Genomic DNA, 16,793 nt, shown 5'->3' on the forward strand with positions numbered 1-16,793 from the left:
TACTGCAGAATGGTCTAGAGACAGGAGGCCAGCAGAAGACTGTTTCGTGGTTGATTATGAGCAGCAGCGGACAGCGGATGGAATGTTCCGGCTCTTATTGCGCCTTCATGACAGGACACACCCGGATCTGGAATGACCATCAGAGGACTACACTTCCGATGACCGTGAACCCATGCAGCTTGGAAGAACCAGGCTTACCTGTTACTCAGGTAGACATTTGTATTAACAATCAGACCATTGACCAAGCCTTATAGACTGGGGCCTAGTCAAACAGCTAAAGATAAAACTGTGATTACTATAAATAAGGACCATACACCTGTTAATGCACCAACAGACTCTAGTAGGATCATTATAGATCACCCTGACTATCCTGATCTACAGAAGGTACCTTCCTGTTACCATGATTTAAAGAAGCTTTTAACAAGTCTAAAGCCTTGTCGCTACCTCCTCACCATTGATCTCGTGCAGGGCCCCCATTAGACCTGAGAGAACAGCAATGGATGAATTGAATATTTCAGTGTTTGTGTATCTGGATGGAATGGAGACACTGGCTGGCAAATGTCATGAATCCAGCGCCTAGCAGTGTCCCAACAATCTGCTGTTTGTTAGGTCATCCACTGGGCTCACTCAAAGATGGCTCACTTCATGTCAAATGGACAGTCGGAGGTCTGAACCAAGAACTAGAGACTACGCTTCGTTGTCTCGCCTCCCGACCAGACCACCCATTCCATTGTGTCAATGGTTTCCAGCGCGGTGTGTGAGCACACTTGTTTATCTCTGTCTCCCGGTGCGTGCAATTGGGTCCCCTTCCTTTTACTCATGTGGACGAACTGTTTTGGTGTTTGAAATTGGTTTACCAAAGGTCATAGGTTCAAAAAAGCAGTGAAATATCTGAATACAATGCTAGATACATGTAATTGCACCTGTCCATCCTGGAGAGGGATCCTCCTGTTGTTCCTGATCCGATGTGAGGTCAAAGGTCAGGGATGTCTATATGCACAGATTGTAAAGCACTCCGAGACAAATTTGTAATTTGTGAAAACGGGCTCTACAAATAAACTGAATTGAATAAATGAGGAAAACCAAATTTTGTATTAACGTTTTTTTAGTAAAAATGATGTGGTCTGTCACACATTCACCAAAATGATAAAGATGGGACTGAGAAATTACTTCATATTGCAGATAAAGTTTCATGGGGTGTGTGCAAATAAAAAATGACCATTACATTTTTTTTTTAATAAATATGTATTGTACATAAAAATAAAAATAAATCTACATTATATACATGTTGTGAAATAGAAAACAGAACACAACTATTGACTATCTACAATATGGCTTCACTATAATAACATCATGTCATCGTGTCACGAGAGCTCTCTGCTGGCCGGGCAGGTGGAGCTGCAGGTGGAGCTGCAGGCGCTGGTGAATCCTCTCTGTAAAATACAAGACTAGTCAGCACCGCACGCACGTTACCGACACCGGGACGGACACCGTGACACGTAACGTGTAGTAAAGACTCTTACCCGGTCAAAGTGGACCTCTTCTGGCTGCGTGTTTCTCCTCGTGGCTCCTCCTCCTCCAGGCTCCGCGCTGCTCGCCAAAATCACTGCGGCTGTTTCTAAATGAGTCTCACCTGTGTGGTGGGCGGGTCCTTTGTGATTTACTGAGTGTTCATTGGTTGTTGTTTTTTCGCAAAATGTTGACAGACAAACGGATTGACAAATCACGGTGAAGGGTTTTGTGTGACGAGTTCTTTCCGCGCCAACGCACACCGGAAGTAAACAAAGTCGCGATTTGGACAAGTTCGGCGGGCCGGATTAAAAAGCCTAACGGGCCGGATGTGGCCCGCGGGCCATAGTTTGCCCATGTCTGCCATGGGGTCATCAACCACTTTTAGCGGAGGCTGCCATCTAGTGGACGTTTTAGGAACAGGTCCAACTTTTTCCTTTGTATGAATTCCATATCCAATTCACACTAATAATTCGACCAAAATAAATACCAATATATAATATTCGGTGTCAATCCTAAATCATTTAACATCCAGAACCAGATCAGGATGAAGGGGAATAAACAACCGTAAAAGTTCTGCACTCTGTGCTAAATTTAAATAAATATGTTCCGTTTAATGTAAATAAATTAGACCATTTGTTTCTTTGTGACTCCCAGCGGAGATTGATCGGCACCAAAAGATTAACTCATTCAGCATAAAAAAAAAAAACTGTCCCAAAAGACTCAAACGTTCCTGGTTGGTTCCTTGACATTAAATGATTAAACATGGTCTCATATCTAATGAACTGTCTAGCTTGAAATAACATTGTATGCCTTGGATATATCTCACATATACAAACATACTTGATAGTTGAGTGCTTTTTGTTAAGATTATAAACTCAGTTTGTTTTGAATTTAGTCACTAAATGATAAGTTAATGATTTTAAAGAAATCCTTTGGATTAATCATAATTAAATGATAATCATAAATGATCATCATGTGAGGCAAGCTTCAAAATAAACATGTTCAAAGAGAGAACCCCGTTAAGAATAATAATTAGTACACGCAGCATTCAGCTGCACCAGTTCAGGACAAAGAAAATGTTGTTTGATACGTTAACATATCAACGGTGACATTTACCCGTCCAACCAAAGGTTTACTTGCACTGAAGGCACTAGAGGTGGAAACACTACAAGAACAGATGAGAAGACACAGATGAACAATTGAACAGGAGATTTATTTAGAGCACTGTTCACTTCTTTGCCGCCTCCTTCTGGAGCTTCTTCACCTCGTGCTTGATGATCTTGTTCCTCTGCGGAAACGAAAAGAACAAAGTGCGTTAATTAACAATAAGGATCATTACACTAATTTACTCTTTTAGCCGACTTGAAATCAGGTGTTAAATCCAAGCTGCATTCTTGTTCATTAATTATTCTAAAATAATCTGATCATGTCGGCCAAATGAGCAGCGACTGAGCACGCGTCAACACTCCCTCAAACAGAACCAGAATACATGCGCGAGCTGTTCATGATGCCGATAAAAAGGCCTCACAGAAAAAGACAATCGTTCGTCACTAAAACAAATCTCACTGGAAACGTTATAATTAAATTCATGTTCAACGACTCATTCAAATTAAGGGTTCTCCATTTAATTAAATCTCGAGAAACATACAAATTTGCCAAAAGAGGAACACAATGTTGCATCAGGTGAAAACGATTACACTTTATTTATTTTTACGTAAATGATTATTGAATCAATAGGGAAGAGGAATGATCATTGTTAACTAAAGCTACAAATAAAAAGCGATCTAGACTCTGTTGCACTCACCATTCTCTTGGCCTTCATCACCTTGAAGCGGTCGAAGTCAGACATGGCTGCCCTCTGCAAAGAGAACCAGAGAACGACAAGTCAGGAACATCGCCCGAGTCGTCCAGTTGGAGGAAGAACGGACTTATCGATATTCACGTTGGCATGAACAGTGGCAAAAACAAACAGGAACACTGAATCTATTCATCCGAGTTATCAGGTAAATACAAATAGACGAGACACAAGATCGGATATCGTACACTATAAAAAATTACAACAAATGTGATAAATTCATGTCCGCAGCTCTGGTGTGGGAACATTTGGGGTTTAAGCCAAATAAGTAGTGCAACTTATATCAAATAGACAATTATGTTGCTTTTAGCGTTTTAATAACTAGGTCCAAACCAAGGTGAGACGGATTGGCACAATATTGCTCTTTACAAGAGGAATGATGCCGTGCCAAATGTTTAACCGTTATTTAAATGCAGTTTGTTACCATTTAATTTAAATATGATAGATAATGAACTGCAAAGTAACAACTCGTGTTAAACTTATTCATGCGATGTTGTACTCTGAATTTCCCAAGAGTTCCAGGAAATGAATAATGCAGATGTTCCATACATATCTGAAATCTACAATAGCAATCGACATTTTCAAAGTAAAGTCTAATGTTTAAAAATCGGGTAATTTCTTAATGTTTTGTTGCTTTTATATATATTTTCCTCATAGTCCTCAGCAATATAATGCTACAATAAATAGAATGCTTCAACATCAACACCGGTGATGGGATCGGATCGGTATATCGGATTTTTAGATTGATGTGATCGGATTTCATATTATGATCGGCAGATACTGAGATTTCTGATTTCAGTGATCGGTGAAAAAACCAAAACCTGCATCATTGGCCACATCGAAGTGCAATGCACATCAAGGTAAGGTATGTTTTCTAAAATATGTTTAAACTCAATACAGTAACTTCTGAAGAGTTCTCTGTTGTGAATTTTTTGCAGTTTGAAAGAAGGCAAGGCAAGATGTATTGTTGTCAAATTATTTATCAGTAATAAAAATGATGGGAAAACTTTAAGTCGATTTATATAGTGTGTGTTTTTCCTGCAGAGAAAAATTGGGCCGCCTGTAAAGCTTTTCGAGCCTATATGAAATCCCCCGGCGCCTAAGCAAAAAAAGTTCGTTAAAAAAACTACTAACTTTGATGTCGGCGCCAACGCGCAGATCACGCGTGAATGTTGTCGCGGGGGGTAGACGAAAATTAGAGTGAGCGGTGGGGAGATTTCCCCCTTATAATATAGGGAAACACTCTGAAGTAGCAGTACACAAGTAGTATAGATTAGCCCAAATATTTTAAGTACTTTGGAGCCTTTAGATATTTATTTAGTGGTAAATATCGTCCATATCGAAACATAATGAATCTATAGCAGAGGTTAGGTTACCTAACAATCAAATATGTCACTGGTGTTTCTTTCAGAGTGCATTTCATTGGTGTTTCTAACCACGAGGAACACGAGTTTGGCGTGTGACTCAACTACAGTACGTCGTAGACGGTGTATCGAGACCCAAGGAAGACACATTTTAGAGATGTCCACTAATGACTGCAACGCGTCTCAAGTATCCCAAAACGCTTCATACTGACTGTTGATTACGACGAGGCGTAGTCTTTACCCTTTTTCTCGCATCGATCTTCTTGGCCCAGCTGCTCTGTTCCCACTTCTGGTTGACCTCTGCCTTCTCCCAGGCTCTCCTCACAAACTTCTGGCGGGCACTGGAAACCATTAAATACAGTCAGTACTAACAATGGAGGCATCATTCGGGTTTAATCACACGTAAACACTTTACAATAATAAGACACCAGATTCATGTTAATACTTTAAACAGGGTTCGTACACATGTTGACCAATGGAATACCAGGACTTTAAACCAAATGTCCACGACCAAACTGAAATCTCGGTGTGTACATGAAAACTTTTTGAAAATGTCGTATTCAAACAATGAGAATTAAAAGCATACAATATACCTTAAATGAAACCAATAAATGAGACAAGAATAAACATTACTATACATGTTTATTCTTAGAAACACTTATATAAATGTTTATTCTTTTAATCAAACTATTATTCTTTATGTGCAAATCTGTTTGGATTTGGCCTATGCCAGCTTATAATTTGAGTCTTCCTTTCAAAAACATATGAATCGTTTTAAACTCGACGTAAATCAACATGTGAATATAACAAATTTCCATGACTTTCGTGATCTAAGTTTTTTACATGACTTTTCCAGCTTTTCCATGACCGTACGAACCCTGTTTAAAGTCTCTTATCCCGGCGATGAGACGACAGTATGGTGGACGGTTCTTAATAGACAACGTGTTTGCAGTACAGCGTTTACACAAATCTGTCCTTGACCACAATGAGCAAAACATCTGTGTGCAAACTCTGGTGCACAACTCGTGCACTATAATCAAAGTCTCGCCTGCATAATTTAAAAACTCACTTACACTAGTGAGATATGTTCGTGGGAGTATGTACGAGTTAAAATGTTTTAAACTGCACAATTTTGAAAATTGTAAATGTTGGAGTAGTCAGCATATAACTGGATAAAGAGACATAATATAATTATGCTGCTGTTTTGGAAACTGCCATTTTGAAAAAAGTTACGCCGTTTTAATACAGTTGAGTTAATCAAGGCTTGAATGAGGAGATCACACCTGTACACGGGATGGTTTGTGTTAAAGAAACCACAGCCTGCTCCCACTCACCTGTGAGGTACTTTGATGACGTAGTCTGTGAGCTGCATGCACTTAAAGGGCATGGATTGCCTTTTCACGCCTGTGCAGGGACCATCGACAAGAGCCTGAAGCACAAGAAACAAATTCATATTAAAAAAAGTCAGAAGATGGGGGTTAACGGCCATTTTATCCGCCATCCTTCAGGGCGCTCACCCTGTTTTGGTCGATGACATCAACGATGGCGACCAGCTTGCCGTTATGGGGTCCGAAGGAGATGTAGGCGACGCGGCCGATCTCAACGAAGCGTTTGAACACCTGAGGACACCAGAGAGAAGCGCATCAGAAAATTACATATTTTACGCATGACGTCACATGAACAGCTGCAGCACGCTGCCATGTCGGTTACAAACAAACACTGGGGGGTTAACATCGTTGGTATGAAACATAAGAGCAGAGACACAACAGACGATATCGTGTCTTTTTATGGGACAAGCTAGCAGTTGGGTTTAGTGACTGAGGAACATAACCAGATGAAGCATTATATGTAGACTTAAGCCAACTTTACATTAAGGCTTCAATTATTCACCGGTAACAAGTCAACTTTACAGTTAGGCTCAAGTCACTTACCGCCTTTACGTTTAGACGTGCCTGTTTTAACGTCAACAAGCCAACTTTACGAGAACTAACTTACTTTACGTTTAAGCTAAAGGTATCTAACGACAACGAGTTTACTTTACGTTTACTTTACGTTTAAGCTAAAGGTATCTAACGACAACGAGTTTACTTTACGTTTAGGCTAAATGTATCTAACGACAACTAGTTTACTTTACGTTTAAGCTAAATGTATCTTTCAACAACTAATTTACTTTACGTTTAAGCTTAAGTTATACAACGACAGCCAGCTTTAGTATTATGTAAATGTTCAATAATTGCACATTTAAAATTGCATAAATTGTAAATGACGGTAAAATAAATTTAAATAGTCAAATCAACAGCAAGCTTACTTTACGGTTAGGCTAACATGTATCCAACGACAACGAGCTTACTTTACGTTAAACTCACTTTGGCCAACGACTAGTGTCGTTCTCAAAAATGTGATCATATTAAACATGATAATGTGTAATTAAACTAAAAACCGTGGTAAGCGAATTATTATTAATATATTCGACCAGAGTTTAACGTGTTCTTTCAGCCGTAATCTCTCCGCCCGACAGACCACGTTGTTATAACGCAGGCAGCAGCCGACATTTTACACACGAGTGTTCAAAATGAAGATATAATCCTTCGCGCTAGCCTCGGACGCATCACAAACATGCTTATGTTGGCGTTAACGACGCACACGGCTGTTTTTTCTCCAGAAAAAACGAGTAATAAGGAGAGAAATTCGACATAGAAACGATCAAACTCTCGCGGCGAACTCACCATGATGGCAGTCCGGGAGAGAAAAGGCCGTAGCAGCTTCCGCCCGGCGCAAATACAGCTTCCGCTTATATGGTACGCATGCGCAGACTGCCCTGGTTGTATGTTATTATTATAATAATAATAATAATAATAATACATTTCATTTGTATAGCGCTTTAAAATGTACTCAAGGCACGGTACATGGTAAAGACAAACAATAGAAGCCACACAAAAATAAGAAAGAGGAAAATAGTAAGAAGAACATTTTTTTTTTTAAACAACTAGTATCACAGGCTAAACGCAGATTTAGATAAATGGGTTTGAAGTGCAGTTTTGAAAGTGGCGAGTGATGGAGAATGTCTGAGGCGATGGGGGAGAGAGTTACAGAGGAAAGGGCGATCCCGATGAACACCCAGGGTATTAGACCCATCAAGCAAAACATTTTTTTTAATCCGTTAAAGACATCCAAAATGATGTGTTCAATTTTTCTTTTCACAAAACAAAAATCATAGAGGCCTATATTGAATTATTAAAAGTTGTTCCTATTATTTAGGTGTGTATAAATAATAAATAAAGATATTTTAAAAGCACCAATGACCAACAATAAAATGGAAATAATAAGGCTTATCATACAAGTCAAGTGGTCTGTACGTTGTAGACAATATACATAAATTAATACAGAATGGATGGACTGGATGATAATGTAAAGACATGTAAAGATGTCTCTTGCGCAAAGTTACTTCACTGACACCAACTTTAAATATTACATTTGACATATCGATGTTTCGTCGGTTCAAGTCACTTTTATTTATTTAGCCCAAAAAAATTAGGATTTATGATTCTACACAAAATGACAACATATATGAGGATTCACAATAAATATTATGGTGCCCCATCATTTCAACAAGTCCATTCCCTATGTCTTGAACTCATAAAGTATTATCAGGCTGCAGAGGAAAGGGGCCCTTGTGACTGTAAGCCGTATCAACGTTTGACTGTACGGCAGGAAAAGGGACCCATAATACCAAGAGCCACATTCACTCATCAGTTATCAGTGGTATAGCAGACAGACTGAGGTCAGATGGAGGAGTCTCGCTGTAATGTTATTTATGAACAGCAGATGGCCTCTGAGGACATCAACAATGTTTATTGCACATGGCAGAGATGTGTCATGTGTGTGTTTTGTCATATTTTTTTCTTAAGATTCTGATGACAAAAACAAGAAAACGGAAGTGCTTGTTATTCCTTTATTTTACTCCATAATTACTCCACTTTCATGTAACACGTATATATTAGGTTTGGACGTCATATGAAATAATATTATACTTACAATTAAAGTTAAAGTCACCTTAAAAGAAATAATGATATTCAGAATTTTCCAATATTTGATTTAGAAAAAAAAACAGATCGGACATTATTGCTGGCAAATGGGTCTATCTATGTGCTTTTGGGCCGTACAAGCCCTCGTCCCGGAACACCATCAATAGAGGTGCATTAAATTTAAAGCGCCAGCTCACGTGACCAGAGTCAATTTGACACGCAAACACAAGGAAAACATGCGTCACGTGCTAAGGAATTTCTCATGAGACTTCAAATAAGACTGACATGCAGGGCCAGAGTGGGGCCACTTTTCAGCCCGGGAATTTCAGGCTCAAGACCAGCCCACTTTTTTTATGATAGTGGAAATTGGATAAATGAAGCAACAGTTCAGCTCTTACTATCCTGTAGTTCTTTTATTAATACCATGGTCCAACAAATAATGTAAAGGTTAAATACAACAATAATAATCCACTTAAGATGAGAAGAAAAATATGCATAACATTAAAAAAGGCAGAAGGGCATAGCAGGGGTGTCAGACTCAGATGAGGCAGTAGGCCAGATTTGTTGGAGTGAGACCTCATGGGGGCCGTCATGGTCATGGTCATGGTCATTATCATTTTTCTGCATGTGTATTATTTAGTGGTGATTTACTCCTTTACTACACCCACTTCTGAGCAAACAATGCATATTGGTTCATCAAGTACTGTCATATACTGCTCTTTCTTAGAATATATAACTTTAATTCATATTGTTACCTTCGCATTAAAAATGCGGAAGGTAATGTTTTGATCGCCGTGTATTTATTTATTTATTTGTATGCGTGTTATTCGCATAACACAAAAAGTATTAAACCGAATCGCATGAAATTCGATGGGATGATTGGTTATTATCCGGGGACCATTTGATTAGATTTTGGGATCGATCGGGTCAAAGGTCAAGGTCATGAAAAGGTCAACATCTTCTTTTTACCATAGCACGGTCAATTTGTATCCAATTGGCATGCAACTAATGCCAAAATGTTCATAATGCAATGCCCAATCTTGGAATATGCGAAGGTATGCGCTCTACCGAGTGACCATTCTAGTTTCCTCTGTTATCCTCTCTACCTGTCCCTGTAGTCATGGCCTCCTCATTGCAAATGTCGGGCTCATCATTTTCAGCAGGAGACTGTCTTATAAATAAATAAAAATAAAATATACACTTTTATTAATCCCCAAGGGGAAATTAGTTCTCTGCATTTAACCCATCCTTAGTTATTAAGGAGCAGTGGGCTGCAGTGAAGCGCCCGGGAAGCAACTGGGGGTTCAGTGCCTTGCTCAAGGACACTTCGACTTGCAACTAATGGGGAGAGCGGGGATCGAACCCACAACCTTGCGGTTGAGGGACAGCCCTCTTACCCCACTGAGCTACAACCACCCCCAAACCTCTGTGCATGAGCACATGGGTTCGAGCCCAGCATGTGGGTTCAAACCTGCCCAGCCTTGGCACCAGAGGCTGGGTGGTGATCTGCTGCTCCGAAGCTACAAAGAAAAATTAAGAGTCATATTACTGCATACTTCAATATCAATATCAATAGTATATATCAATATTTCCATAATATTTGCAAAGTCTATGGATCACCATATTTTGGGTGAGATAAAAAGGCAAATATTTTAATTCAATTTAATATTTTGCTTGGGAATAGGTTGACAATGCTACAATGATATTAATCAAGGCTACAACGTTAGCCGAATAGTTATGTTGCTAATCATTAGGCCTGTGTCTCTCTTTACCAGTTGCCACTTGTGTTTGTCCTCTAGAAAATAAATCTGTAAGCTTGGCACATTTGGCAGCATCCTCCTCCAATGCCTTTCTTTTTTTCAACCTGGCTTTTTCAGCCCCTCCTGCCTTCTTCCTCCCGTCCATCCTCCCTGACGCGTATCGTTGCGGTCGGGCCGGCCCAGCTATCAGGAGCTGAGAAAACTTTTTGGAAAAGACGGCGAAGGGCCGAACCAACTCGATTAGGAAGTGCTCCTCTCCCAAATTGAGTTGGTTGGTTCCATAATGGACTGAACCAACTCTATTATTTGGGAGGGGTGAACTTCCTCGCATGGTACAACCCATGCAGAGGCTGCGGTGTCAGAATGCGGAACATGTGCAGCCCACTTTAAGAGAAGATGGACTAACGTGACAAATGTCAACAAATACAATTCTCGACCGCCCAGAAGTGAAGCGGCCCACCGGGAACTCTCCCGATTCTCCCGATTACCCACCCCGGGCCTGCTGACATGAGTCATATTTCCGTAAAGACAGCCACGGACTCCTTTTTCTCTTCAACTGCAGTAACCAGCCTACTCCTATAAGGTTAACTTTAACATTTAAGTTCTTTCTTCACGCTTTCGATTAATTTGTTTCATGTTTCCCTGTCTGTTGAAATAACTTCTTAACATGATCGGTGAAAACAAAAGAACACTTTAAGTTTTGTAAACATTCCTTAAATGTGTTTGTAGTTTTCACGTTTTAGATGATTCAGAAAGGAGAATATTTTCCGGCTGAATAATCCATTGTTGTGAAATTGCCTTAAAAATTAGAAATAACTTCCGATTTATACCGGTTTTATTTTATTTGTGAAAAATGTATTTCAGCCAACTCCAGAAATATATAGTTTTAAATATCGTATGGCTGAAGAGTTCGCTTGTGTGACTATTTAAAGTCCGTGTTGTTGTACGGCGGCTTTGAGAGCCCAAAAAGCACGGAGATCGACCCATTAAGCAATATGTTGTCCAATTTTATATAACAAGTCAAAAACAATATTATGTTGAACATTTATATGAAATCAAAATATAATACAATCTGAAGTTAAACTTCTGTTCTGTTTTTAATTTTTTTTAAAGGGGTTTGAAAGTAAATATATTATCAAATAATAATCTTTGATCTGTAATTAAACCATTTCCTTCATTGGTTAGCTAAACTTTCTACTAGATTCCTATTCAAGAGGACCCAGACTATATCCATCTCTCATGTGAGCCAAAGTCAGCCTAAATGTCATTCATATTTATAAAGTTGACTTTAACTTCTTAAGTAATTTCTTTCATCAAAGTCTAAATGTGATTGCCATTTGAGTGGACTTTGATCATCCTGAACACAAATGTATTATTTGATCATATCTTAACTTTAGAACCCCCCTTTTAATTAAAAATAGCACAAAGGTGTAACTTCTGATTGTTATTATAGCTGGATTTAATATATTGTATAGCAAAACAGTGTTTTGGACTTAATTTATAAAATTGTATCAATTATTGCATGAACATGGGTCTATCCGTGCTTTTTGGGCTATCCTAGCACCCGTACCGTAACACCATGAATAGACGAGCATTACATTGGACTCGCTTGACCAAAGTGTAATATGTTGTGTTTCTATCAACATGTATAGTTGCTTCTTAGGGATGCAATCTATTACCTACTGCTTCTTAAAAAGAACCAGCGTCACTGTTTTTGTCCTTGTGCTGTTCCCTTAGTGTTTTGTCTTTTTAAGATGGTAATATAAGTATATATTATACTGTAGTATTACTTTCATGACTCGAGTAAATGATTTTAGTATTTTAAAACCACTGCTTTTAACAATACACATTTTGTTCTCTAGGTGACCAGAGGGCAAGAATGGCAGCTGCTACAGTGAGCTACCAGTAAGAACCAGTTTTCTTAAGTTTTGTTATGTGTAATTTAAGCTTGGAATTAGGAAAGGCAGGTGTATTAAGTGATACTTACTGATGGAATTTCACATATTGACGAATCCTGTTGAATAAACTGGAATGAGAAGTTTCAGACGGAGTGTGAACGTGGATATAAGAAGAGGTTAATTCCAAAGACTAGGACTTGGAATAACGTTGAGATTTCTGGTCTGGAAATGTATCCAAATTCTTATTACACATTTGCATATTTGAACAATTTCAGAAACCTTGTAGAACACCCCTTAACCCTTTAACTGACATGCTCTTTATTTTGGGAGAGCACATTTTGAGTCACTGTATCTTATCAAAAATGTATTGACCTTAACTGGTATTACTCATGGTATTACTTATGGCACTTTTGTTGTTTGGCTTTCTTGAAGAAATGTTACTTTCTTTATTCTTGTTGTTCTGAGTTTGTACTCATGGTTGATGCACTTATTGTAAGTCACTTTGGATAAAAGTGTCTGCTAAATGACATGTGATGTAATGTAATGTCTCAAGCCAGGACCCAAAGTCGGACAAACCATCGTCCTGCTCTCCAGCAACTCTGAAGAAATGCCCCACCCCAAGACCCTCACAACCAGGACTGAGGAAGAGGTGTGTTGATAATAATAATAATAATAATTCAAACTTATATAGCGCTTTTCTAAATACACAAAGACGCTTTACATGGGGACAAGAGACAAACAGAACAAAACAAAAATGGAAAGCAGACAAAACAAACAATCAAGACAAATGGGAACAATAAGAATGGAAAGCAAACTGGAAAAGCTGTATGGGTCTGCGGCAGCTGTGGAGGTGGGGTCTGTAATTGGCCTTGGCTGCTGGCTGGTTGGTAGCCAGCTGAGCGGAGCAGAGAGTGGAAGGAGTGGAGAGTGAGCAGAGGCGCCGTTGTGCGGTCTGCTGGAGTGAATAAAGCATGTTCCTGAATACCTCGTTGTCTGCTAATCTCTGGTGTTTTGGGGGGGGGAAACCCACGGGTGACGGCCATGGAGTTGTCACAGGGTCATATCGGAGCAGGGGTTAGCAGGTGAAAGCGAGTTGGAAGAGGTGTGTTTTGAGGGCTTGCTTAAATAATGGTAGGGTGAGAGCCTGACGGATATGGATGTGAAAAATCTCTATCACTAGTAATCGGAAATGTGCAGTGTATCGAAAATGTATGCTGTTTATTAGTGCAATAAATTGGAATATTCCACTAATTCCACTTTTTTGGTATTTGTATGTATTTCAGTACTTTTTCCATCGTGACATCTCAACCGTTTGTTAGAGGCCTGTGTTTCCAGAACTGTTTTCTTAAAATAATGTGCCCTTTCATTTTTCCCTTACATAGGACATTACAGGGTTAATGGCAGCATTCCAGGAGCACTAGAGTCGCCAAAAGAATAAATGACAAAGCTCTTATTGTAGTTCTGTTTGTGTAAACTCTTTCACTTTTCTGCCTTTCAGGCTGCTTAATTTCCTGCAGAAAAACAGACTTCCAGGTAGACGACACACACCTTTACCTCACACATTGTACAAGCTTGCTATGATATTTATTCTCCGTATTGAATCAACATTGCGTGTGTTGCAGGTTCAGATCACCGGTCCAGGATGTCAATGCTTGTGTCCACATATAAAAAACAAACAATGGCCTTAAGGAATCCGCCTGGTGCCAAGTGGACGATTGGAGACCTAAAGAACACCATCTACAGATACGAGCACAACGTGGTCAACGGGTGGAACAAATTCTACCTCCCAGAAATGGTCACCATGCAGGTTCTGGGTGTGGTGAAGGGGACCTCGTGTCCGTGTGAGCAGCTGGTTCTGATGACCTGTGAGGACACCAAGGTGTACGGCTACGATGGAGAGGAGCTGCACTTGGTGGCGTCGAGCATCGAGCAGCTGAGTGACGAGGGGCTCCAGTATCCGGCGGCCGAGTCCTTCGACAAAGGGGATGCCTTCCAGAAAATGGTACGAAGTCACAGTTTAGCTGCTGTGAACAAGCAGGAGTTTGTGGTTGTGGAACCTGATGATCGCCTGTCGGAACTGACGGTGTCTAATGTGTGTTACGGTGTCTTTTGTGTGTAGAGCACCAAGGACTGGAATGCAGTGAAGGCGGGTGCTGTGGGGCAACAGTTGAACCAAAAGCATCACAAACTGGTGACGCAAGAGAAGTCCGGATTCCTGGAGAACCTCAAGTCCATCAGGCGCAACGCAGGTTGGTGTTTTGTCGACTTCTACTCTTCTCTGGATGTCTTGATGTCCTCCATCAAGCGTAACAAACCCTTAATGCTCTGGATGTTCTGCTGTCTCTAAGTAACCCTGAGGTCTCGATCACTGGAGGTGTTGAACTCCAAAACCTTTGGCCTGTTGAAGTTTATAGCCAGGCTATGAAATCAACTCCTCCAAGTCACCTTGACCTTTGACCCTTTGGTTCACCTTTGTAACACGTCACTGATATCTGGTCGCTTGTTACATCATTTGTGACGATGTTCATTTCTGTTTCACGCTGTTTGGTGTTGAGTCTTTTAATTGGTTTCTTTTCTCTTCTCTCTCAGGTCCAGCCCACTCGGCAGGAACCCTGGTTGCTGGTGTTTAATATTTGGAAACATTTACACAATTAATTTTCTTTTAAATGAATGTTCCCAATGTTTAGTGGACTGTATCTACCGCTGCTGTTATAAGTAAGCAGCATTTTTTCTGATTATATATATTTTTGTCAATAAAAAATTGAATTGATTTGAATCAACTAATGGTTAAGAGGTTTAACAATCTGATTCCTTCAGGATCTTAATCAAATTGAATCTAGGTGGCTTTTAATGATGCCTTCAGAATCCTGCTCAAGCTTCCGAGATGGACAAGCGCAAGTCAGATGTTTGTGAGGGGGGGGGGCGCTATGGCCTCCAAATTCACCGGATCTTAATCAAATTGAATCTATTGGAGATGTTGGTGCCAGCTCGTCTACCTCCCCAAAACAAAACAATTGAGAGACAACCTTTTTATTCCTTTTATTTTTTATTTCTCAGATCATTTTGTGATCTATTGTAGATTTTGTGAATAATAATGTGAATTTAGGTGATGATGTAATGATGATGATTTCCAATAATTGAATATTACATTACAAGTCATTTAGCTGACGCTTTTATCCAAAGCGACTTACAATTCTGTTACATTCATACACCGTAGACGCAACTACAGGGAGCGACTCAGGGTTAAGTGTCTTGCTCAAGGACACACCGACTAGGGCGGGGATTAAACCTCCAAACCCCTGATTGAAAGACGGACCTGCTGCCCACTGACCCATCGTCGCCCATATAGAATATGGAAGGAATAGTGCTTTATTGTCACACATTCAGTGAGAATAATACCCATTTGTCTTATATGAGCAATTTTATGTTTATGTTTTCTTTGCCAAATAAACGTCTGTTCCATGGGATATAGTTTGTATAATTATTCATGTGATTCAATCTGTAATTTTGTTTTAAATAATATTTTATCGTAACTGGAACATTACATTTTGTTGACGGACCTCATGGCAAAGAACTCCTTGGAAAATGCTGGTAATTAGTGAACAAAGGTCAGCGCACACACACACATGCCAATAGGTATATGTCACACCTATTGGCATGTGTGTGTCTGTCACACCTATTGGCACACACACACACACATGCCAATGGGTGTATGTCACACCTATTGGCATGTGTGTGTATGTCACACCTATTGGCACACACACACACACATACACTCAAGTATAAAAGTTTGGGGTCATCCAGACAATTTTGTGTTTTCCATGAAAACTCACAGTTTTATTACCAAATGAATTGCAAAATGGATATATAATATAGTCAAGACATTGACAAGGAAGGCCAGTTTTATAGCTTCTCTCACCAGTGTAACTGTTTTCAGCTGTGCTAACATGAAAAGGGTTTTCTACCCCTCCATTAGTCTTCTAAAGCGATAATACAATATACCATTAGAACACTGGAGATGGGCCTCTACACACCTGTGTAGAGATTTCATTAAAAACCAGACAATAGTAATTTACCACATTAATGTAGAGAGGGTATTTCTGATTAATTTAATGTCATCTTCATGGAATAAACTGCTTTTCTTTGAAAAATAAGCACATTTCTAAGTGACCCCAAACCTTTAAACGGTAGTGTAAAAGCACAAGTCCTTTATTCATTAAAGGGGCGTGTTATTTAGGCAGCTGCTGCATAAACCACGAGTCTCACAACAGTCCTTAATAGTTTCACTCTTTAACAAACTTCACTGCATTAGTTGACATGTATCAAAATCCCTATTACAAACTACACCTGCAAAAGATGCAGACAACACACACAATACC

At 39.6% G+C, this 16,793-nt stretch overlaps 1 protein-coding gene and 1 long non-coding RNA gene across 2 annotated transcripts; both read right to left on the minus strand.

The window, feature by feature from the left end:
- Positions 1-1,085: 1,085 nt before the first annotated feature.
- Positions 1,086-1,848, minus strand: LOC130196364 (uncharacterized). Its single transcript, XR_008832235.1, has 2 exons — positions 1,524-1,848; positions 1,086-1,433 (listed from the first exon to the last, which is right to left on the minus strand). It is a non-coding gene; the product is annotated as an uncharacterized LOC130196364 (long non-coding RNA).
- An 858-nt stretch (positions 1,849-2,706) lies between these two features.
- On the minus strand, positions 2,707-7,527 carry rpl14 (ribosomal protein L14). Its single transcript, XM_056412925.1, has 6 exons — positions 7,458-7,527; positions 6,249-6,350; positions 6,066-6,160; positions 4,973-5,072; positions 3,317-3,370; positions 2,707-2,800 (listed from the first exon to the last, which is right to left on the minus strand). The coding sequence occupies exons 1-6, from the start codon at positions 7,458-7,460 to the stop codon at positions 2,741-2,743; spliced, it is 414 nt and encodes a 137-aa protein (XP_056268900.1). The 5' UTR covers positions 7,461-7,527; the 3' UTR covers positions 2,707-2,740.
- Positions 7,528-16,793: the final 9,266 nt, after the last annotated feature.

Source organism: Pseudoliparis swirei, chromosome 1, assembly GCF_029220125.1.
Source record: "Pseudoliparis swirei isolate HS2019 ecotype Mariana Trench chromosome 1, NWPU_hadal_v1, whole genome shotgun sequence".
NCBI classification, from domain to species: domain Eukaryota; kingdom Metazoa; phylum Chordata; class Actinopteri; order Perciformes; family Liparidae; genus Pseudoliparis; species Pseudoliparis swirei.

What these genes read in the sequence shown, in the direction of transcription:
- rpl14 (XM_056412925.1), bottom strand. An exon ending in ATGTCATCGACCAAAACAGG is followed by an intron (nt 6,161 to 6,248) that starts GTGAGCGCCCTG and finishes CTTGTGCTTCAG; the next exon opens with GCTCTTGTCGATGGTCCCTG. An exon ending in TGATGAAGGCCAAGAGAATG is followed by an intron (nt 2,801 to 3,316) that starts GTGAGTGCAACA and finishes TCGTTTCCGCAG; the next exon opens with AGGAACAAGATCATCAAGCA.